This window comes from Gigantopelta aegis, chromosome 9 (assembly GCF_016097555.1).
Source record: "Gigantopelta aegis isolate Gae_Host chromosome 9, Gae_host_genome, whole genome shotgun sequence".
Classification (NCBI taxonomy): Eukaryota; Metazoa; Mollusca; class Gastropoda; order Neomphalida; family Peltospiridae; genus Gigantopelta; species Gigantopelta aegis.
The window spans coordinates 17865532-17889846 of NC_054707.1; the positions used below are offsets into that span (position 1 = coordinate 17865532).

Genomic DNA, 24315 nt, shown 5'->3' on the forward strand with positions numbered 1-24315 from the left:
TATTCTTTCTTCCTCCCTCCCTCATCTCTCTCCCTCTACCTCTCTCTCCTCTCTCTCTCTCTCTCTCTCTCACATGCACTCACACTCGCCCAATTATTTTCTTTCTCTCTCTCATCTTTCCCTGTCTCTCACTCCTCCCTCTCTCTCTCTCTCTCTCTCTCTCTCTCTCTCTCTCTCTCTCACATGCACTCACACTCGCCCAATTATTTTCTTTCTCTCTCTCATCTTTCCCTATCTCTCACTCCTCCTCTCTCTCTCTCTCTCACACACACACACCCTCGCCCACTTATTCTTTCTTCCTCCCTCCCTCATCTCTCTCCCTCTACCTCTTTCTCCCCCTCCCTCCCCTCCCTCCCTCCCTCTCTCTCCCTCTCTCTCCTCTCTCTCTCTCTCTCTCTCTCTCTCTCTCTCTCTCTCTCTCTCTCTCTCTCTCTCTCTCTCTCTCTCTCTCACAAGCTAGGTATGGTCATGAATGTGCTTCCTCTAATATTGCCAAGACTATTGATTGAAAAGTTGCTGTGTTGACAACTCTTCAGTTTTCACAACCCACTGAATACAGCTTTCAATTATGTACTACAATGAGACCAATATTGCGGCGAGCAGGGCAGTTCGTACCGCAATATTAAGGGACGTCGCCGTGTTACTTGGATCTGTAAAACAAAAAAGAAAAAGAAAAATTAAACCAGCTATGAAAATAAAAAATCCTGCATCTCCGTTTAAAGTAGCTGGAGTCACCCCTTACTGATATTGATATGTGGGGTAAGGCTAGAGGAAAGTCTATGTAATGCTTTGGCAATTGTCGACAACGAAATGGTTGCAAGCTACTGTGTCTAAAATGCACATTTTTTCCTAAACCTGATGCTACAGAGCTTTAGTTTGATTATTCTCGAGTCCAGTCATGGCATTAAACTTACATTTTGTTAACTAGTTCCAACGCTACACGAAGAAACCCGACGCCCTTATGCGAAACTAACCTGCTCTGTATTTTCTTGTGGTGACGTATAGCAACGTGTGTGCCTTCGTGTAGCGTTGGTACTGGTTACCAATATGTAAGTTTAATGTCATAACTGGACTCGAGAATAATCGAACTAAAGCTCTGTGGCATCAGATTTAGGAAAAAACAATCACAAAGTAATGTTTCAAGTTAACATATACGTCACAGATCAATAAATTTTGATCGTGCTGTTTTTTACTGGATGGTATTCTATGATTGTCGTGACCGGGTCATCACTTAGGAACAGCCAATCGTATATCGCTTAATGGATATCGCACGTATACATTTTTTTAGAGAGAGTTACCATAAATAACGAATGATGTTCTCATAATAACGACCCCCCCCCCCCCCCCCCCCCCCCCACCTCCCAAAATGCTTTCTCTTCTGGGGCCTATTTCACAAAACATCGTAAGTTTACGTCTGCGGCTAGCAGATATACCGACCATACATTTATATGTGTCTAGCATCTATTTCACGCAGAAAATCACATCATTACAGAAGATAGAACATTTTAAGGACAAACCGGCCTCGGTAGCGTAGTGGTTAGGCCATCGGTCTACAAGCTGGTAGGTACTGGGTTCAGATCCCAGTCGAGGCATGGGATTTTTAATCCAGATACCGACTCCGAACCCTGAGTGAGTGCTCCGCAAGGCTCAATGGGTAGGTGTAAACCACTTGCACCGACCAGTGATCCATAACTGGTTCAACAAAGGCCATGGTTTGTGCTATCCTGCTGGGGGGTAGCGCAAATAAAAGATCCCTTGCTGCTAATCAGAAAGAGTAGCCCATGTAGTGGCGACAGCGGGTTTCCTCTCAAAATCTGTGTGGTCCTTAACCATATGTATGACGCCATATAACCGTAAATAAAATGTGTTGAGTGCGTCGTTAAATATATATATATTTTTTTTTTTAAATTTTAAGGACAAAATAAAATAAAATACGTGTACTTTTAAGTATATTTGTTGTACTATAATAGTAATAAAAATATTGTGGTTTAGTCGTAGATTTACGTTTACGTGCAAAACTAGGCTTTAATTACGATGTTTTATCAAAGTGGGCCCTGACCTTTGTAACAATGCATTGGTCATCAGTATACGTTGGACACGAGTTTATTTAATTAAACCATAAGTAGTGTTTGAATTTTGTATTGGAAAACGATCTTATAAGATACTTTAAGACCGGGTAGTACTGATTTCTCTTGTAACTGCAAGCTTACATATTACATACCAGTTAAAGGGGTAAGTCTTGATGTTGCACAATGGTCAAAAAATATATATTCATTTTTCTTTTAAATTGTACAGATTACACCTTGAGCTACATGCCCAGAAAACAAGAATTCCACAGAATTGTATATTTCGCCTAGAATAAACTTATTAAAAACTTAATATAAAACAAGTTTCATGTATCTAGGACTTATAATTTGTAAGAAATGGAGATAAAGTTACAGTTTGTTTTGTTTAACGACATCACTAGAGTACATCGATGTATTAATCATCGGCTATTGGTTATCAAAATTTGGTAATTTTGACATATAGTCTTAGAGACGAAATCCGCGACATTTTTTCATTAGTAGCAAGAGATCTTTTATATGCACAATGCCACAGACAGGATAGCACATACCACAGCCTTTGATATACCAGTCGTGGTGCACTGGCTGGAACGAGAAATAGACCAAAGAATTCACCGACGGAGATTGATCCCAAACCGACCGTGCATCAAACGAGCACTTAACCACTGGACTATGTCCCACCCCGAAATGGAGCTAAATGCACAACTTTAACGTCAAACTAAATGTATAAGTATTTTAATTAAAACAAATTTTTTATTATTTTTTTATTCTTTTCAATACACGGTGATGAACATACACGTTTCATTGGCTTAGGATTTAGGCTATAGTTTGTAAGAAACGGATCTAAACGTGAAACTTTAAAATTAAACTTTAACGCAATGTAAAGGAGAGACAAAAATTGCTTTCAAATAGTTTCATTTACTGATATATATAAATTTATATTATTCCAAAATCCAATAAATTCCAGGTTAACACATGACGCCACAGTTTAAAATTTTTGAATTGCATCTAGATATTGACGAAGATTTACTCCTGATAAGGACCCTTCAGTAAAAGTTTGACATTCGTGATGTAAAATTAATTGTAAATATATTGTTCCAGAAAAGGGGCTCTGGAATAGTCTTACAAGGGGACAAATCCCGTAGTCCCCATCTTGGGTCTGCCCTTGATATTGTGCCCTTGATATTGTGGCGTCGTGGTTAAGCCATCGGACTACAGGCTGGTAGGTACAGGGTTCGCAGCCCGGTACCGGCTCCAACCAAAGGCGAGTTTTTAAGGGTTCAATGGGTAAGGCCATTACACACTCGTCTCTCTCACTAACCACTAACCAACTAACAAATAACCCACTGTCCTGAACAGACAGCCCTGCTAGCTGAGGTGTGTGCCCAGGACAGCGTGCTTGAACCTTAGTAAGTTGAAATGAAAATGAATGAAAAATTGTTAAATGGACACGATGAACTACACAAAGACACAAGTCTCACAGTTAGACTCTGCGATACAGCCAACATCCGGGCACTTGGCATCCTCGCGATATCCACGTTGATTGGATATCGTCTCCACCTCCACTTCTGTAAAAAAAAAAAATCACATTTAGTGACGATTCTATTAGTCCATGTCATTATTATTATTATTATTATTATTATTATTATTATTATTATCCATATTTCTTTTCCTGTCTCATATTTCTTGTTAGGCTCGATTTGAATATAAAATATATACTCAACAACAATAAAAAAGAAGGTTTACGTGTACATTATTCTGTTTATATAATTATTTTTTACAAACAACATGGGTGCGATTTTGAAAAAAAACAAAAACTAAAGGTACCATAACACAAGAGGTTTGTGTAATTAGATATGACATTGTGTTTATGATGACCTCACAATGATCATCAACACCACTACCCCCTAAAACCAAAATCACAGCACTGAGGTACAACGGCTCACAAACTGTTAAGTGTTCCATATATATATATATATATATATATATATATATATATATATATATATACTACTGGATGTGAAGCATTTCGTAATTGTGACTTGTAGTCTTAAAGGGAACCTGTTACCTTTTTTCATATGGACTTTACCACAGACAGTGCAGCACACATACCATGGCCTCAGATGGATGAGACAAAACAAATCCAATTAGATAATAGATCCTCCGAGGAGGCTTAATCTTACGACCCAAGCACCTTTGGCGAGCTCTCTACCGCACCAAGATTTAAAACCTACTGTACGGTAACTTCGTCAAAATATTGCTGATCCGTGAACTAAAACTTACTTGGCAACTGTATGGCAACATCGTCAAAATATTGCTGATCTCTGAATTAAAACCTATTTGGCAACTGTATGGTAACTTCGTCAAAATATTGCTGATCCGTGAATTAAAACCTTGGCAACTGTACAGTAACTTCGTCAAAATATTGCTGATCCGTGATTTAAAACTGACTTGGCAACTGTATAGTAACTTTGTTAAATTATTGCTGATCCGTGAACTAAAACGTACTTGGCAACTGTATGGTAACTTCGTCAAAATATTGCTGATCCGTGAATTAAACCTACTTGGTAACTATACGGTAACATTGTCGAAATATTGCTGATCCGTGATTTAAAACTTACTTGGTAACTGTACGGTAACTTCGTTAAAATATTGCTGATCCGTGAATTAAACCTACTTGGTAACTTTATTGTAACTTCGTCAAAATATTGTTGATTCGTGAATTAAAACTTACTTGGTAACTGTAAGGTAACGTCGTCAAAATATTGCTGATCCGTTGGTAACTGTACGATAACTTCGTCAAAATATTGCTGATTCGTGAATTAAAATGAATGAATGAATGAATGTTTAACGACACCTCAGCACGAAAAATACATCGGCTATTGGGTGTCAAACTATGGTAATGCAAATAAATAAAGTGATGATCAACATCAATATAAAAATTCAAGGTTTAAACAAAAACAGTGTAAAGAACTGTGCAAAAATACAAATACAAATATCACAGAATTTTACGGACACCGAATTTTACTCTAAACTTCAATTTGTGCTGTATTGGCCATTCTCAAAGAGAATGTTACACCCCTGCACCAAGGTGAGGTTACAGCACGCACAGGGGCGTGAATTAAAACCTACTTGGTAACTGTACGGTAACGTCATCAAAATATTGCTGATCCGTGAATTAAAACTTACTTAGTAACTGTACGGTAACTTCGTCAAAATATTGCTGATCCGTGAATTAAAACTTACTTGGTAACTGTACGGTAACTTAGTTAAAGTATTGCTGATCCGTTAATTAAACCTACTTGGTAACTGTACAGTAACTTCGTCAAAATATTGCTGATCCGTGTAATCGTATCCTTCGATCGTGCATCGGTACACAGCCCCTGAACTTTTTCTGTTCATAAATATCAGCACTGGTTTTCTGACGATAATGTGGCAGTTCTCTCTGGAGACTTGAACCTGCGGCCGTTGGACCTCCATCACTTGAAAATCGTGGTCAAAGGCGGACTTGTACATCCACACGATCCGTTTGGGTGGAAAGCCCACATCCACCTGACATTCGATTTCAAAGGACGAGTTCATTTCGATAAAGAGGTAATCGTAATGTATTTCTGGTCTTTTTGGTTCACCTGAAACACGAATTAACATTAGTATCATAAATAAATAAATAATAAAGAGTATTTAAATGAGCCAGTCACGAGGTATCTTTTTTCCTAAGTTCAGCCCAGTCTGTAACGCACTGCGTGTATGTATGCAGGTTATTCTACATATACGTACAATGGGTGTGAATATAGATTATTCCACAAACACATATTGTGTATTCAGATTATTCCACAAAATACGTGCTGTGATTGTGCTTTATTCCACAAATATATAATATTATGTGCATATCGGTTATACCGCAACGACATACTGTGGTTGTGTATGGAGGTTATTCCACAAATACATACTGTGGGTGTGTGTGTATGTAGGTTATTACAGAGATACATACTGGGGTTGTATGTAGGCTACTCCACAAATACGCCATGTAAGTGTATGCAGGTTATTCCACAAAATACCTATTGTGAGTGTGTATGTAGGATACTCCACAAATACGTCATGTGAGTGTATGTACGTTATTCCACAAAACATCTACTGTGAGTGTGTATGTAGGTTATTCCATAAATGCGTACTGCTAGTGTGAATATAGGTTATTCGACAAATGCGTACTGTGAGTGTGGATACATGTTATTTCATAAATATGTACCGAGTATAAACGTAGGATATTCTACAAATACGTAGGTTATTACACAAATATCTGCTGTAAGTGTGTATGTAGGTAATACTACAAGTACGTGGTATAGCTGTCAACATAGGCTATTTCACAAATATGTATTGTCAGTGTAAAGGGTTATTCCACAAATACATACTGTGAGTGTGAATGTAGGTTATTACACAAATATCTGCTGTAAGTGTGTATGTAGGTAATACTACAAGTACGTAGTATAGCTGTCAACATAGGCTATTTTACAAATATGTATTGTCAGTGTAAAAGTGGGTTATTCCACAAATACGTATTGTGAGTGTGAATGTAGGTTATTCCACAAATACATACTGTGAATGTGTGTATGCTATTTCACAAAATACATACTGTGAGTGTGTATGTAAGTTATTCCACAAATATGTACTGTGTCTTTGTAGGTTATTTTACAAATACGTACTATGAGTCTATATAGGTTATTCCACAAATATGAACTGTGAATGCGATACATACTGTGAGTGTGTATATAGGTTATTCAACAAATACGTACTATTAGTGTGTTTATAAGTTATTCCACAAATACGTACTGTGTGTGTGTAGGTTATTCCACAAATACGTACTGTGAGCATGTATGTAGGTTATTCCACAAATACGTACGGTGGGTTTGTATGTAGGTTATTCCACAAATACGTACTGTGCATGTGTATGTAGTTTATTCCAAAAATACGTACTGTGATAGTGTATGTAGGTTATTCCACAAATACGTACTGTGAGTGAGTATGTAGGCTATTCCACAAATACGTAAGTTATGAGTATGCTGCTTATTACACAAATACTTGCTGTGAGTGTGAATGTAGGATATACGTACTGAGTATATATAGGGAATGTAGGTTATTCCACACATACGTACTGTGGGTGTGTATGTAGGTTATTCCACAAATACGTACTGTGGGTGTATATGCAGGGTATTCTACACATACGTACTGTGAGTGTGTATGTAGGTTATTCCACAAATACGTACTGTGAGTGAGTATGTAGGTTATTCCACAAATACGTAAGTTATGAGTATGTTGGTTATTACACAAATACCTGCTTTGAGTGTGAATGTAGGATATACGTACTGAGTATATATAGGGAATGTAGGTTATTTCACAAATACGTACCGTGGGTATGTATGTAGGTTATGTTGGTTATTACACAAATACCTGCTGTGAGTGTGATATACGTACTGAGTGTATATAGGGAATGTAGGTTATTCTACAAATACGTACTGTGAGTGTGTATGTAGGTTATTCCACAAATACGTACTGTGGGTGTGTATGTAGGTTATTCCACAAATACGTACTGTGTGTGTGTATGTAGGTTATTCCAGTCATTGTTCCCGTCTGCCCAATGATGATACACTGGAACGCCTGCCCTTCGTCTTTACACTACAAATGAGTCAGCTCTAGGTTGAATTCCGTCCGGAATTTCTCGATGGATATTTTCGGGCGCATGCGCCTACTGTGTGTGTGTGTGTGTGTGTATGTAGGCTATTCCACAAATACGTACAGTGTGTGTGTATGCAGGTTATTCCACAAATACGTACTGTGTGTGTGTATGTGGGTTATTCCACAAATATGTACTGTGTGTGTGTATGCAGGTTATTCTACAAATACGTACTGTGTGTGTGTATGTAGGTTATTTCACAAATACGTACTGTGTGTGTATGTAGGTTATTTCACAAATACGTACTGTGGGTATGTATGTAGGTTGTGTTGGTTATTACACAAATACCTGCTGTGAGTGTGATATACGTACTGAATGTATATAGGAAATATAGGTTATTCCACAAATACGTACTGTGAGTGTGTATGTAGGTTATTCCACAAATACGTACTGTGTGTGTGTATGTAGGTTATTCCAGTCATTGTTCCCGTCTGCCCAATGATGATACACTGGAACGCCTGCCCTTCGTCTTCACACGACAAATGAGTCAGCTCTAGGTTGAATTCCGTCCGGAATTTCTCGATGGATATTTTCGGGCGCATGCGTCTTCGGTAACCCGAGTCCGACGATGACCAGTCCGGAGTTTTCGTGTCCGACGGTAGACTGACCAAGAGCTCTTTTGTGCCGTCAGAATTGAGTTTGTACCACGAAATGACATACCAGCGATATCCATCATTTAACCGACAGTCAAGTCTAGTCTTGGCTCCTATACGACCAGACACCGAGGGGGGTACGTCAAAGTTACCTAAAATTAAAAATAATAAATTAGTAGTAGCTTATGTAGCTGTTAAACAGGAGAAAGAAAAAAAAAAGGTTAACTTTTTATTTTAGAAGACAAAAATAATCCATGTGACGTCATTCTGCTAGAATGTTTAAAAATAAATTCGCCAACTAGAAAACACAACATCAGTGTGCCAGTCGCAGTCCGATTTGAACAATGATGAAGCAGGACGTGTGCGCCTGCTCTCTCGAGCTACCCCCCCCCCCCCCACCTGGGGGGACTCATTGCTTCGTACGGAGTGCTTTTGGAGTACCGCGTCACGTACACCGGGCCACGGGCAACCGTGACCTTGGTGTACGGTGAACCAGCGAGGAAGCCATCTAGGAGGAGGAGGAGGAGAAAGACGGACGCGCCAGGGGCGGACCGGGGGAGGTCAAAACCGGTAGCTCAACTACCGGCGGCGACTTCTTCCGTTGTACGCCCCAAGCCCCAGTCTACACCAGCGAGACCAACTGATACAGCCCTGCTGGATCCAGCTGTTGACTTGCCAGTGGCGAAGCCGGAAACGGACCTTAACCGGGCCCTGATGGAATCGCCCCCCACATCTCCGAAGCCTTCAGCCTCCGGGTTTCCAGCGATGCCACGCCCACCCAGGAAGAGTGGCGCTGCAGAAACCCAGGCCCGTCTTGTGGCCGTTGGGAAACGGAAGGCGGTTGTGTCCCCAGGCGACCAACCAGACAAGCCAAGTCCGCCGACTCAACCGCCTACACCGACTTCACCGCCGCCGATAGAGGATCCGACCATCGGCCAGCCTTGGACATTACAGTCTGGCAAGCTACCATCGCGCTACGCAAGGCTGGTCAAGACCAACATCGGGGATGTCCGTCGGCTCTTATGCGAACCTGGTCCGGAGACCTACGAACCTCTGCCGCTGACGGAAGGAGAGTTTTCGGTGAGGAAGATCATTATGAAAGATGGGAGAGGGATCTGTCTTACTGTCCGCCGGAGGGGACTTTTCCACCAAGGGATGCTTCTCGATGAAATGGACAACCCGACCATCCACCGCGTCATCAAGACCGTTGCCGGGGAGGACTACCGTCCAATCACCGAGAGCATCGCCAAGTCCACACACCGGCAAGCCCTCCACCATCTGGATTCGACCCTCTTCATCAGCTCTCCTTGACGACATCCCCTCTACCAACTTCCTTTTCCTCCGTGAGTAACCTCTTTTTGGGCTAGTTAGACTTTAAACGTTTTGGAAGCAGTTCAAAATTCTTATGTTTATTTTTTTATAAGTAGTCTAACGCATTTTACTTTGGCGCCCGTTCAATTGCTCAAAATCACCTTAAAACCTTTCGGCTGAGCAGTCTTACCTACTTTGGGTTAAATTTTAGAGTCCAGACATGTTTTGGTATGCAGTTACTCTTCATAGACTTAGGTAAAAAACAGGCTTCACCGAGGAATCGAAATTCAGCCAATCAGAGCACGGCTCCCACTCGGTGTACTTCAAGCTTTATGAAGTGTCTGCTATTTGGTCCGCGCTCGCGCTGACCGTACTAAATGGCTTTCTTCCAAATTCCGCCCACTTCAAACTTACAACCCCCCCCCCCCCCCCCCCCCCCTCCTGCTCCGGAGTTAGTCACTGGCGAAGTCAGAGGCTAAATCCGTAGTGGGCGTGCCTGAACCTCTGTGGATAGGGGCACGAGAAAATAGTTCCCACTCCCAACAACAGTTAGTAGCTTAGGTAGCAATTCGACTGGAGAAAAAGGTCTAACTTTCTACATTAGAAGAAGAGAATAGACCTAGTTACGTCAATCTGCTAAAAATAAATAAATAATAAGTTTTTATCTATAGTCCGTCTCATCCTCCTACAAAAATGTTGTTTGGATTTTGTTTGGGTTTTTTTTTTTTTTTTTTTTTTTTTTTTTATTGTGAATAATTTCAGTTTGGTTTGACGTAAGAAGAAAAGAAAACGTGTTTTGGAAATGAAAAAAAAGGAGAAAACCCCCCACAAAAGCAAGTCAACTATTTTTGTGTGCAGTTTAGAAAACAATCGGCTCAGAAATAAACAACTTGTAGTAAATTCCATAGTATGAAAAAATGCGTTTCTTGTGACAATAGAGTTTGAAATATTACAATTGAGAAGGGAAATAACTCTCAATAAACCTCAGTATACAGGCAACAAATTGTATATAAGGTATTCAGTTTGACCCAGTTTTTAACGAGCTACTCTCGATTCACTAATATCAAAACCTATATTAGCTTGGCCATTTACCTTTCGACCGACCGTTCAAAATTGCGCCAAATTCCCTCAATCAAAATTGCGCACCCGTTTCTCTTTGGCATTTAACTGCTCCATTCAAATTCCATAGCACCACCACCACCCCCACCCGCCTGCTACCGATTTGATCGGGCTGCTGGTGCTCCCTTGCACCTGCCAGTGCAGGCGGTCCCTCCTCTCCCCTCCCCCCACCTTTCCTGTCATGGACGGAGGAGCCGGCCAAGGCGTGCGCTACAACAGCTTGTTCTGAATGTGCACGTAAAACCCTATGACATGACATGACCCAGCTTTTACGCCATAATTTAGGGAGTTGCCTCCCTTTCAACACTGTATAGTCTAATAGTGAAATCAGTTCTGATTTCTGCCAAATAAATAAAGAAGGATGGAAAATTATTTGCTATATAACATTTTGTGAAATATCTTAAAATATCAGTGAAATAAAAGTGTTATCAGTCACTCAGTGACGATAACACATTTTAGAGTGAAAATTTCATTATTTCACTCTAAAATGTGTTATCGTCACTGTAGAAAGTGTTATCTTCACTATAAGAAAGCCGGAACTATTTTGCTGCTGGCATTTTAAAAATAAAGTTTTGCAAGTTTGCAATCATATCACACTCGTGGTGCAAGCGCGACTCGTGAGATACGATTGCAAACTTCACTCGATGAGATATAAATCATATTTGACAAAAAACATGAAATATCCTCATTTTATTTACGGTTAGCCTATATGGCGTCAGACATATGGTTAAGGAGCAAACAGATATTGAGAGAGGAAACCCGCTGTCGCCACTTCACGGGCTACTCATTTCGATTAGCAGCAAGAGATCTTTTATATGCACCATCCCACAGACAGGGTAGTACATACCACGGCCTTTGATATGCCAGTCGTGGTGCACTGGCTGGAATAAGACATAGCTCAATGGGAATCGATCCCAAACCGACCGCGCATCGAGCAAACGCTTTACCACTGGGCTACGTCCCGCTTAAATAAATAAATGCAAACTTTTGAACAAAGAAAGAAAGAAAGAAATGTTTTATTTAACGACGCACTCAACACATTTTATTTACGGTTATATGGCGTCAGACATATGGTTAAGGACCACACAGATTTTGAGAGGAAACTCGCTGTCGCCACTACATGGGCTACTCTTCCGATTAGCAGCAAGGGATCTTTTATTTGCGCGTCCCACAGGCAGGATAGCACAAACCATGGCCTTTGTTGAACCAGTTATGGTTCACTGGTCGGTGCAAGTGGTTTACACCTACCCATTGAGCCTTGCGGAGCACTCACTCAGGGTTTGGAGTCGGTATCTGGATTAAAATTCCCATGCCTCGACTGGGATCCGAACCCAGTACCTACCAGCCTGTAGACCGATGGCCTGCAACGACGCCACCGAGGCCGGTACTTTTGAACAGAACTGCAGGCCGCTGATTGGTTGCTGGAGAGGTCTAATCCCTTATGACGTCAAATATACAAAGAATTTCTGGATCATCGAGAACCTCAACAATTTATTTTTAAAAAGTGGTTGGGTCTTTTTGTTTGTTTTGTTTTGTTTTTGTTTTTTCTGGGGGGTTTTTAATTCCTTTTTGTTTACGTTTTTTTATTTTATTATTATTATTATTTTGTTGGAGGGGGGTTGGGGGGGGGGGGGAGAGTGGTCAGGTTATTTTAAGGTGTTAAAAACAACGTTTGCTTACAAATATCCAGCCCAACCCTCAACTGAGCGGATTCGGAGATTGCAGAATGGTAGAGCCAGTGAAAATTAGGCTAACAAATAGAACTATCCGACTATTCTTTTGTTGACCATGCACATTTAAAGTTGTAATTAGGGAATGTTGGAGGTAAGGGACGCGACCATTCTCCCACCCCCAATCCTCAACTGCCAATATCTCAAATCGTGATTAAAACTGACCAAGGCACTCCTACACCCAATACGGAAGGAATGAAGGAAATGGTTTATTTAACGACACACTCAACACATTTTATTTACGGTTATATGGCGTTGGACATATGGTTAAGGACCACACAGATATTGAGGGAGGAAACTCGCTGTCGCCACTTCATGGGCTACTCTTTTCGATTAGCAGCAAGGGATCTTTTACATGCACCATCCCATAGACAGGATAGCATATACCACGGCCTTTGATGTACCAGTCGTGGTGCACTGGCTGGAGCGAGAAATAGTCCACACCCTAGAATACGAAAAAAGTATACTTTTTAGTATAAAATGGCTGTTTTGTCTACTTGAAGAACACCCTGCATTACTGTTTCCAGCGTCTGCTTTGTGCGTGTGCCTGTGTGTGCGTATTTGCGAATGCGTGACGCACGTGCGTACATGTGCTTGTCACAATGTTTATGCGTATGAGTGGCGTGTATTGTAACGATGCTGTGATGTTTTTTCCACACAGACAATGGTGCACTTTTCATTTGTTTCGTTACGATTCACATTTGCGCGTGCGTGAGACACGTGTTTGCATTTGCGTGTTGTGTTTTACAATGTTTATGCGTATGAGTGGCGTGCATTGTAAATATGCTGTGATTTTTTTCCCACACAGACAATGGTGCACTTTTCATTTGTTTCGTTATGATTCGCTTATCGATTAAATATGACATCTCTGTGATAACACAATACGTACTCATCGCCAGTACTGTGTGCGTTTCTTGTATAACAAAAGAGGCGAGTAATTTGCGGTATTGATTTGTTTCTGTGCGTATCAGCCATTCCGTCCCAGGATGCACTGCTCCCGTGAGAGGACCTCGAGTTAAATGTATACACTCTGGCAACCCTTTTGATTAAAACTGTTTATCATTGAACCATTGTTTGGATTCGCAGCACATGGTGCATTTAATTGTTTGCTTCCATGTCAAAAAGTAAAATCTACTTCACATTGCGGAGTGCATAATATATCGGTCGAAAACCAGGGCGTGTCTAGAGAACGAGCAGGGTGGATGGTCAGCTGTCTGTCTGTCTGTCAGAAACCACCCCCAAAAAACAAACAAAACAAAAGCAGAGTTCTTTTTAGTTTAAAGGGACATACCCTAGTTTTTAAACACTAAGTCATATTTTTGACTATTGTAGCCGTTTCTGATAACTGAAATCATACTTTACTTAGATTTCATGGTTAAAATTATCAATTTCCGTACATTCGAAGTGTTTTTGGTCTTCCTGGTGTTTTTAATATCACAAAATGCATTTATCATATTTTTAAAAACGCACGTGCGTCTGAGACGTAACAGTTATGGAGTCGAGTTTTAGTCTGTTTTTAGAGGGTATTTCACTATTTCAAAGTCACATACTCATGTTTCACTCAATTGTAACTTTATCCAAATGTGTTACAGGTTTTTAAATTAACTAAACTTAGTATTAATTTTCACAGGGTTGAAACTAGGGTCTTTCCCTTTAAATGTGTGTGTGTGTGTGTGTGTGTGTGCGTGCGTGCGTGCGTGCGTGCGTGTGTGTGTGTGTATTTATTAACACAAACACAAATGAAATATATTCCAGATAGTCCGAACAACAAAAAGAACATGCGTACACTACTTGATGGTTCTGCTAGAATTTCCCAGAACAATAGGTATGCGTGTATCTCGTGCACCCCTAGACGTAACAGATATGGAGTCGAATTTTAGTCTTTTTAGAGAGTATTTCACCATTTCAATGTCACAGACTCATGTTTCACTCAGTTGTAACTTTATCCAAATGTGTTTCAGGTTTGTAGATTAAATAAAGTTAGTGTGAATTTTCACGAGTTAAAACTAGTGTCTGTCCCTTTAAAAGTCTTATTTTTTTAATTTGCATGTACGCTTTGCAATTTTCGTGTAGCTAGATAATAAAACCAACCAGTGCTGAATTCAGGCGAAGTCGGAGAGTGTGCCCACGACAGGCGGGCTTGAACAGTTCTCTGATGGAAACATGCCAAAAATTACCCACACCCACACCCACACTTCAGCCAGACCGAGCAGAAAAACGTCCACTAGACAGCCCCAAGTTCAGCCAGCAAACGTTTTGATAACGTTCGCGAACTATTTCATTGGTTCCCGACGTGGCCATTTGGTTTAACTTGAGGCGCCTAAACCAGTCTAGCGGACGTTTTTTTCCGCTCGGTCTGGTTGAACGCAGCCATGAACTTTACGCGCTTCACAGTAAACTAAATTGCCACGTCAGAAACCAATCAAATAGTTCTCGAACGTTAGCGAACATTAGCGAAACGTTCTCTGGCTAAACTTGAGGCTGGTAATTTTTGACATACATGCAAGATAAAGGTACGATCTCAAAGATATATTCTTCACGCCACAAATATTTATTAATGTTTGTTTTGAAATGTAAAAATCACACTTTGAACTGTATTGCGTCCATAAATTATACTACTCAAAAGAATTTAAGGGTCAAAAATTTATAACCAAATAAGTTTCAGAGTGTATTAGATTGATGATGTAAACTACACCAATTTTTTTATTTATTGTTCCATATTTACACAAAACCACAAATAAACGTCACTGTATACAAGAAAGTCACATGACATGCTGTCAAAGTTGAAGGTTGTCAAACATGGATTTTACACATTAGAACATTCGTTTAATAGTGTGCGAATCCACCCCTGGCGCGAATACACTCGACACATCGTTGCCTCATGCTGTTGATCAGACGTCTTAAGAACTCTTGGGGAATGGCCTGCCACTCTGCCATAAGAACTTGACCCAGATCATGAAGGTTGGCCGGAGGGGCATGGTTATCCCGAGCTCTCCTGCCTAATTCGTCCCAGGCGTTCTCTATTGGGGCCAAGTCAGGCGAATATGCTGGCCAATCCATCCTGGCGATACCTTGTTGTCTGAGAAAGTCCGTTACCACCCTGGCGCGGTGGGGTCTGGCATTGTCATCCTGCAGAACTGCCCCGCCGCCAATCTGCTGAAGGCCTGGGAGAACCAACGGCCGGATAATCTCATTCAGATAGCGGATTCCATTCAGATTGCCATCCACCACAAAGAGGGGGGTCCCGTGGTGGATAGAGATGCCGCCCCACACCATGACGCTGCCACCACCGAACCGGTGACGTTGTCTAACGTTAACGTCAGCGAAGCGCTCCCCAGGACGTCTGTAGACACGAACCCGACCGTCGTTGAACTGGAGACTAAACCTGGACTCATCAGTGAACATCACTCGACCCCACTGAACACGTTGCCACCGCAGATGAAGCGTGCACCAGTGACGTCTGGCCGTTCTGTGACGTAGTAGGAGTGGTGGTCGAACAGCCTGGCGACGGCAGCGTAGATTATTGGCTCTCAGTCGATTGCGTATGGTTTGATCAGACACTCGAGTTCCAGTCGCAGTCCGCAGATTGTCACGTAATCGGCGTGCAGTGGTTGTGCGTTGACGTAGAGCCATATTGGTGATGTAGCGGTCCTCTCTATTTGTAGTGCTTCGGGGTCTTCCCGAACGTGGACGATTTCGAATAGAATTCGTTGCTTGGTACCGTTGCCACAGTCGGCCAACGACACTCTGACTGACACCAAGTCTCAGAGCAACATTTCTTTGCGTATTGCCATCCTGAAGCCAAGCAATAGCCCTTCCTCGATCTTCGATAGTCAGTTGAAGTCGTACCATTGTCGAATTTGGAGTGTGCACCGTACACGAACGCAAGCTCCAATTATACGGAAATTCAGCACTGGGAACATGGAATACACGTGCAAAGCGTGCAAATGAAGCGCTTTGTGAAAAAGCAAGTTATGGGCACTTAGCAGACCTTTCGCTTTCGCCCTAATTTACGTGCAAATGTAAGCATGTTTTCGCCATTAGAACTAGTCGACAGTGTCAATGACAGTGGATTTTAATTCATTTATGGGTTGCTTAGACCCACTTTCGTCAAAATGGAACAATACCATGCGTGACATTATGGTCTAGCTAATATAATTGACATTCAGAAAATAATGTCGAAAATATCGTCTGACCCTTAAATTCTTTTGAGTAGTATATTTTACAATCAAATAATTTTGTTATTAGTAGTAATTGTGTTGAAAAATCTATAAAGGGTGGCCTAATTATTTGATGTTGAAGCAACGCCTGCTTTGGTGAATTCTTAAAGTAGATTTTCCAGCTTATTTTCTAGTTTTATGAAGGATTCATGTGCAGAAGAGGAGTGGGACGTGGGGTAAAGTGCTCGCCTGTTATGCGGTCGGTCTTCGGATCGATCCCCGTCGGTGGGCTCATTTGACTATTTCTCGTTCCAGACAGTGCACCACGACTGGTATATCAAAGGCCGTGGTATATGCTATCCTGTCTGTGGGATGGTGCATATAAAAGATCCCTTGCTACTAATGGAAAAATGTAGCGGGTTTCCTCTCTAAGACTATATGTCGAAATTACCAAGAAAAAAAAGATCAAAGAAAGAAAGAGCGTGCAATATTGCACCTTTAATAAATGAGATACTTCGACAGGATATAAATAAGTTTTTCAGTAACATAGTGTTTAACAAGTACTGTTGATGTCTGTGTAAATATTCTACACTGTACAAATAGTGGCATGCTATAATACGGATTATATATGAACACAACGGATGTAAAGAAACTAGATTGTACTGGTATGAAAAAGCTTTCAGTTAGAGAATTCAATGGCGAGTGTGAAAATATCGGCTACGTGTAAATCAAGTCCTTGAAACGTACGTCATACCGGATATGCTGATCCGTAGGTGGGATCAGTTTGCTTCTGAGTAGAATTTGCTGAATATTAGTTGCTCAATGGCGGATACAGTAATTTAAAAAGGAGGGGGACCAGTTTGCTTCTGTGTAGATATTTGCTGAATATTAGTTGCTCAATGGCGAATACAATAATTTAGAAAGGAGGGGGACCAGTTTGCTTCTGTGTAGAAATTTGCTGAATATTATTTAGTTGCTAGATAACGACTACAATAATTCAGAAATGAGGGGGATCAGTTTGCTTCTGTGCAGATATTTGCTGAATATTAGTTGCTTAATGACGGATACAATACTTTAGAAAGGAGGGGAATGGGAGTCGGTTGAAAACCAGCCACCGGTGGTGTAGTGGTTAGGCCGTAGGACGTAAGGCTGACAGGTACTGTGTTCGCACCCCGGTACCGGCTTCCACCCAGAACGAGTTTAACGACTTTGAACGTAGGTTCAAAACCACTACACAGACCTCTCTCTCACTAACCACTAACCCACTATCCAGGACAGACAGTCCAGATAGCTGAGGTGTGTGCCCAGGACAGAGTGCTTGAACATTGATTGGATATAAGCACGAAAATACATCTAACTGAAGGAAATGAAGGCGACAACGATGACGTGTCAAGATCTGAGATTGATGGAATGATAAGCACCCAATGCACGTAGGCCCTTCTTGGGAAGGTAGAAAATGTTTTATTTAACGACGCACTCAACACATTTTATTTACGGTTATATGGCATCAGACATATAGTTAAGGACCACACAGATATATATAGAGAAAATCCGCTGTAGCCACTTCACGGGCTACTCCTTTCGGTTAGTAGCAAGGGATCTTTTATATGCACCATCCCACAGACAGGATAACACATACCACGGCCTTTAATATACCAGCCGTGGTGCACTGGCTGTAGCCCTTCTTGGGAGTCAGAAGACATTGTAATTTGAAAAGAGGTCCTTCAACAATTAAGGGGTGGACGTAGACCCGTGGTAAAGCGCTCGCCTGATGCGCGGTCAGTCTAGGATCGATCCCCGTCGGTGGGCCCATTGGGCTATTTCTCGTTCCAGCCAGTGCACCACGACTGGTATATCAAAGGCCATAATAATGTGCTACCCTGTCGGTGGGATGGTACATATAAAATATCCTTGTTACTAATGGAAAAATGTAGCGGGTTATCTTTCTATGACTCTGTCAAAATTACCAAATGTTTGACATCCAATAGTCGATAATTAATAACTCAATGTGCTCTAGTTGTGTCGTTAAACAAAACAAACTTCTTTTTTTTAACAATTATGTAACTTAAAGACAATCATTAGTTTTCAGAAAACCAATTACAAATTATGAAGAAAACAAAAAATTGTTGGACAAAGTTGGGGGACTAGATTCTTGAAATCCCTAAATCTGCATTTGCCGTTTATTACAAAAATAAATCACTAATGTAAGTTGATGACCTCTCGATAGTTCTGTATATGTATTGCGACATTTGTCCAATGGCTTCCAGCCAGTGCACCACGTCTTGTATATCAAAGGCGCTCTTTTGATGCGCGGTCGATCTGGGATCGATCCCTATCGGTGGGTCCATTGAGCTATTTCTCGTACCTGCCAGTGCACCACGACTGGTATATCAAAAGCCGTGGTATGTGCTATCATGTCTGTGGAATAGTGCATATAAAAGATCCCATGCTACTTATGAAAAAACATAGCAGGTTTCCTCTAAGAATATAATTATGTGAAAATTACCAAATGTTGACATACAATAGCGAATGATAAATAAATAAATATTAACTACGGGTGTCGTTAAATAAAACACTTGTCATCTTTGTCCATTGACCTGTTTATGGCTGTGGTGAGGTTTTTTATTTCTCTTATACCCTGAACCAAGTGTGATAATTATAATTATTATGTTAGACACAATAATTGCTGACGGTGTCAAGAGGTCAATACATAAAACATGTTTTAACCCCAGAAAATTGTTTTGTTTAACGTCACCACCAGAGCACAGTGATTTATTAATCATCGGCTATTGGATGTCAAACATTTGGTAATTGTGACATATAGTCTTAGAGAGGAAACCCGCTACATTTTTCCATTTGTGGGTATGGGTGTGGGTCATTTTTGGCATACTTCCATCAGAGAACTGTTCAAGCACGCATGTCGTGGGCACAACCTCTGACTTCGCCAGAGTGTTCTGTCCATAACAGGCTTTCCATTAGCAGCAAGGGATCTTTTATATGCACCGTCCCACAGACAGGATAGTACATACAACGGCTTTTGATATACCAGTCGTGGTGCACTGGCAGGAACGAGAAATAGCTCAATGGGCCCACCTACGGGGATCAATCCCAGACCGACCGCGCATCAAGCAAACGCTTTAAAACTGGGCTACGTCCCCCCTCCCCCCCTTATTGTTTACACAATGATTCAAGCAGTACATATAGTCTGGGCGTAGACTGGGGTGGGGGGTGTGACCTGGAATGGGAATTAATACGAGTAGTATACTTGTGTGGTACACATCCATGTAGAGTACAATGTTTATACTCTTTGGAAAGCCCTTACGTCTAGCTATCCCTTGATACCATAACCTTTAAAAAAAATAAAAAAATCTTCCATGATTAGGGACGAGACGTGGCCCAGCGGCAAAGCGTTCGCTTGATGCGCGGTCGGTTTGGGATCGATCCCCGTCAGTGGGCACATTGGGCTATTTCTCGCTCCAGTCAGTGCACCACGACTGGTACATCAACGGCCATGTGCTATCCTGCCTGTGGGAAGCGCAAATAAAAGATCCCTTGCTGCCTGTCGTAAAAGAGTAGCCTATGTGGCAACAGCGGGTTTCCTCTAAAAACCAGTGTCAGAATGACCATATGTTTGACGTCCAATAGCCGATAATAAAATAAAAAAATCAATGTGCACTAGTGGCGTCGTTAAATAAAACAAACTTTACTTTTTTAATGAAACAAAATATGTCGTAAAATGAGTCTAGGTACCTTAAAGGGACATTCCCGAGTTTGCTGCATTGTTAGATGTTTCCGACTAATAAAATATTTCTACGATTAAACTTATATATTAAATATATTTTCTTGTTTAGAATATCAGTGTCTGTATATCTAATGTGTTTCTGGTCGTCTTAATATTTGTAAGAAGCCCAAACTGGATTTCGTCTTCAAATAATTTCGTACCTACGAAAAAATATATATTTTCGGAAATAAAACAAAATGTAACCCAGTACAAATATTAGAACGATCAGAAACATGTTTAATATACAGCCACTAATACTTTATGCAGAAAAATATATTTGATATTTAATTACAATCGTTAAAAAGTCTCTTTTAGTCGATAACATCTTAAACATTGCAGCAAACTCAGGAATGTCCATTTAATAAAACAGACTAAAGCACAATTTTGCCACAGAGTTGAAGCTATAAACAAACAGATCCTTTATCTAGAGAGGTTCAGCAACAAAAAGATCCTACTTGTATAGATAGCGGCCTCGGTGGCCCAGTGGTTAAGCCATTGGACTACAGGCTGGTAGGTATAGGGTTCGCAGCCCGGTATCGGCTCCAACCCAGAGCGAGTTCTTAAGGGCTCAGTGGGTAAGTGTAAGGCCACTACACCCTCTTCTCTCTCACTAACCAACTAACAACTAACCCACTGTCTTGGACAGACAGCCCAGATAGCTGAGGTGTGTGTGCCCTGAACAGCGTGCTTGAACCTTAATTAGATATAAGCACGAAAATAAGTTGAAAATGTATAAATTATCCTTTCAGGTGAGACCACACCCCCGTTTACGCCCGGACTAATGCTATTTCTGCCCATCGTTTGGCAAATGACATATTTTTACTTTATGAAAATTACAATTTACTTACAGGTTCTTGTTTATTGCTTCAAATATAAATATCTCTACAACTCTTTATAAAATAATGCAATGCGTTTTTTGATGGCCACAAATAGCGGACCTAAAGTATTTCAATAACTCATTGGTTTGTAGTTATTTCTTATGTTTGTTTTTTTATTACTTGACAATAACAACTGTGCATATGGTATGATGTCAGTTGTATAATTGCAAAAATGAGGCGATGCTCTGGCTTAGAAGCGGATAACTCGATTTTTTTAATTTTATTTTTTAGTCAGCCTATATTGATTTTAGTTATCATGTGACAGTATAGTTCCTAAGGCCCAAAAACACACCGGATCTCGGTCTGGACGCGTTGAATCGAATGTGACAAAACACACAGCGTCTGTGCTGGGGCGAACTACAGACGTCATAGAACATGCGCTATATTTTCAATACTGCCAGACTGGCAGCTGCGCAATGTTAGAGCCTTACTTTTTAATATTTCTTAATAAACGACATGAAAGATATATATTAAGCAATGTGGAATAATCGTAATTATTGTTGATGGTCATAGAAAGAAATATATCCAAATATATGAACGCAGTCAATTATAAGGATAACACGTAACAGTTACAGACTCAGACGTCAGAATACACCAGACGTGGCGTCTTTGCCACACTCGCCAGACCCAGACCCAGACCCAGATTCGGTGTGTTTTGGGCCTAAAACAAAATAGCCGTTATGTAGCCTTTTCGTATATGTTCTGTTTTGAAATGCATGCAAAATGAATAGTGGTGTACAACCTCAGACCTCGCAGTTTAAGGTGAGCTATCACTCTCGCCCCAAAAACTCACCTGAAACTAATTCAAGGAGAGTAATTTTTAGCTCCCCTTAGCACGTGAATTTACATGGTACCAATATGGTCATATCCTAAATGGCTCCCCATAACCTATGTTAAGGGAGTTACTAATCACTCCCATCAAAATAAGTAAGGTTCAAGCACGCGTCCTGGGCATACACAGCTGTCTGTCCAGGACAGTAAGTTAGTGGTTAGTTGGTCAGTGGTTAGTGAGAGAGAAGAGGGTGTAGTGGTCTTACATCTACCCATTGAGTCGTTAAAACTCGCTCTGGGTTGTTAAGCCGGTGCCCGGGCTGCGAACCTAGTACCTACCAGCCTTATATCCGATGGCTTTAATCCATGACACCACCGAGGCCGGTCACGCCACCCACGCCGGCATTTTTACTCTTAATAGCAAGTTCCACTTGCCTAAAACTGCTCTTGCTTTTGTCAACACCTCGACAAGCCATCAGTTTAACCCCGGGCGCTGTGAGGCGCCGCACTTAAAGACAATTGAGATTACTGGCTATCTTCGTCGTTCCCGACTAACTGGCTCTGAATCTCATTAACACTTCTTCCAAGGCCTTGTTAAGTACAGATATGAATTTCATATCGCACACCCATAATTAAGGACCCTGAAAATAGCCCTGCTGGCGGGATTCAATGTAAAGAAAAAGGCCACAAAAGCTCGTAAAAAATCAATCGCGTGTTGCCATCTTCTCGTGCTAATAAACGTGGTAACAAAGATCTGTAATAGCCAAAACCAGTGTCAACTTACTGAAGCAAGTTTCTCACGATTTTTTTTAGCCTTGGCGTTTAATTATTAGTCATCGGCTGTTTCAAATAACGATAATTTTAAGTTTAAAAGTTAAAGTTAGTTTTGTTTAATGACAGCATTAGAGCACATTGATTAATTCGTCAACGGTTATTAAATGTTAAACATTTGGTAATTCTTAGATACAGTTTTAGAGGAAACCAGCTAAAAAAAAATTCATTGGTAGCAAGGGATCTTTTATAATGCATTTACCCACAGACAGGACAGCCCTGGTTGAGACGGAAACCAACACTAGCTCCACTGAGGGTGTTTGATCCTTCCGTCTGAGCTAAATCCCGGAACTTTACAATCACAGCACTTATTGGTGTGAACACAAAATGGGAATATTATAACGAGAGACATACAGACGCTATTAACCTCTCGCCTGGGAAGAGAGCCCATATGGGTATGGGTAACTATATTTACGTGCCCCTATCCACGAAGGTTCAGGCACGCCCACTGCGGAATTAGCCTCTGACTTCGCCAGTGACTGACTCCGGAGCAGGGGGGGGGGGGGTAAGTTTGAAGTGGGCGGAATTTGGAAAAAAGCCATTTAGTAAGCGCGGACCGACTAGCAGACACTTCATAAACAAGAAGTAACACCGAGTGGGAGCCGTGTTCTGATTGGCTGAATTTCGATTCCTCGGTGAAGCCTGTTTTTTACCTAAGTTTACAAAGAGTACTGCATACCGATACATGTCTGGACTCTAAAATTTTAGCCAAAAATGGTTAAGACTGCTCGGCCGAAAAGTTTTAAGGTGATTTTGAGCAATTGAACGGGCGCCAAAACAAAATGCGTCAGACTATTTATAAAAAAATAAACATAAAAATTTTGAACTGGATTCCAAAACATTTAAAGTCTAACTAGCCCAATAAAAGAGGTTAGTACTCACGGAGGTAAAGGTTGTTAGGAGGTTGGGGGCTACGGCGAGCCGATGAAGTCGGTGGCGTCCAGTAGTGGAAGATCACGCCGGAAGGGAGAGGCTGCTATCATCTTTGTGATGTGACTGTACTCTGTCCCCGCCAAGATTTTGAGGACGCGATGTAGTGACGGGTTGTCCATCTCTTTAAGTAGCAGCGCTTGATTGTATCTTCCCTTCCGGCGAACGGTAACGCAAACTGCGGTGATATCCACGTCCACCTGGACTCGATGGACAGCATATTCCCCTTCATCGGGCTCGGTCGGTAGCGGACGGTAAACGCTATGTTGCGGCTCACTAATGAGCTGGCGCACGTCCTCGATGTTGATCTTCATTATCTGATGGAACCGCTGATGGAGTTTGCCGGCCTTCAGTGTCCATGGTCCCTCTGGTTGTTCAACTGGATTCGGCGGTTGAGTCGGGCGACTTGGCTTGGCTGGA

At 41.3% G+C, this 24315-nt stretch overlaps 1 protein-coding gene across 1 annotated transcript in view; it reads right to left on the reverse strand.

Annotated features, from left to right (window-relative positions):
- Window positions 1-437: 437 nt before the first annotated feature.
- The window catches only part of LOC121380434, a 69506-nt gene continuing 45628 nt past the window's right edge, over window positions 438-24315 (reverse strand). The window contains exons 2-5 of the mRNA XM_041509248.1: window positions 8183-8536; window positions 5366-5692; window positions 3545-3631; window positions 438-650 (exon numbers count right to left, since the gene is read on the reverse strand). Of these exons, the coding sequence (XP_041365182.1) occupies window positions 574-650; window positions 3545-3631; window positions 5366-5692; window positions 8183-8536 (845 nt within the window). The 3' untranslated portion in view covers window positions 438-573. The remainder of the gene's footprint in view (window positions 651-3544; window positions 3632-5365; window positions 5693-8182; window positions 8537-24315) is intronic.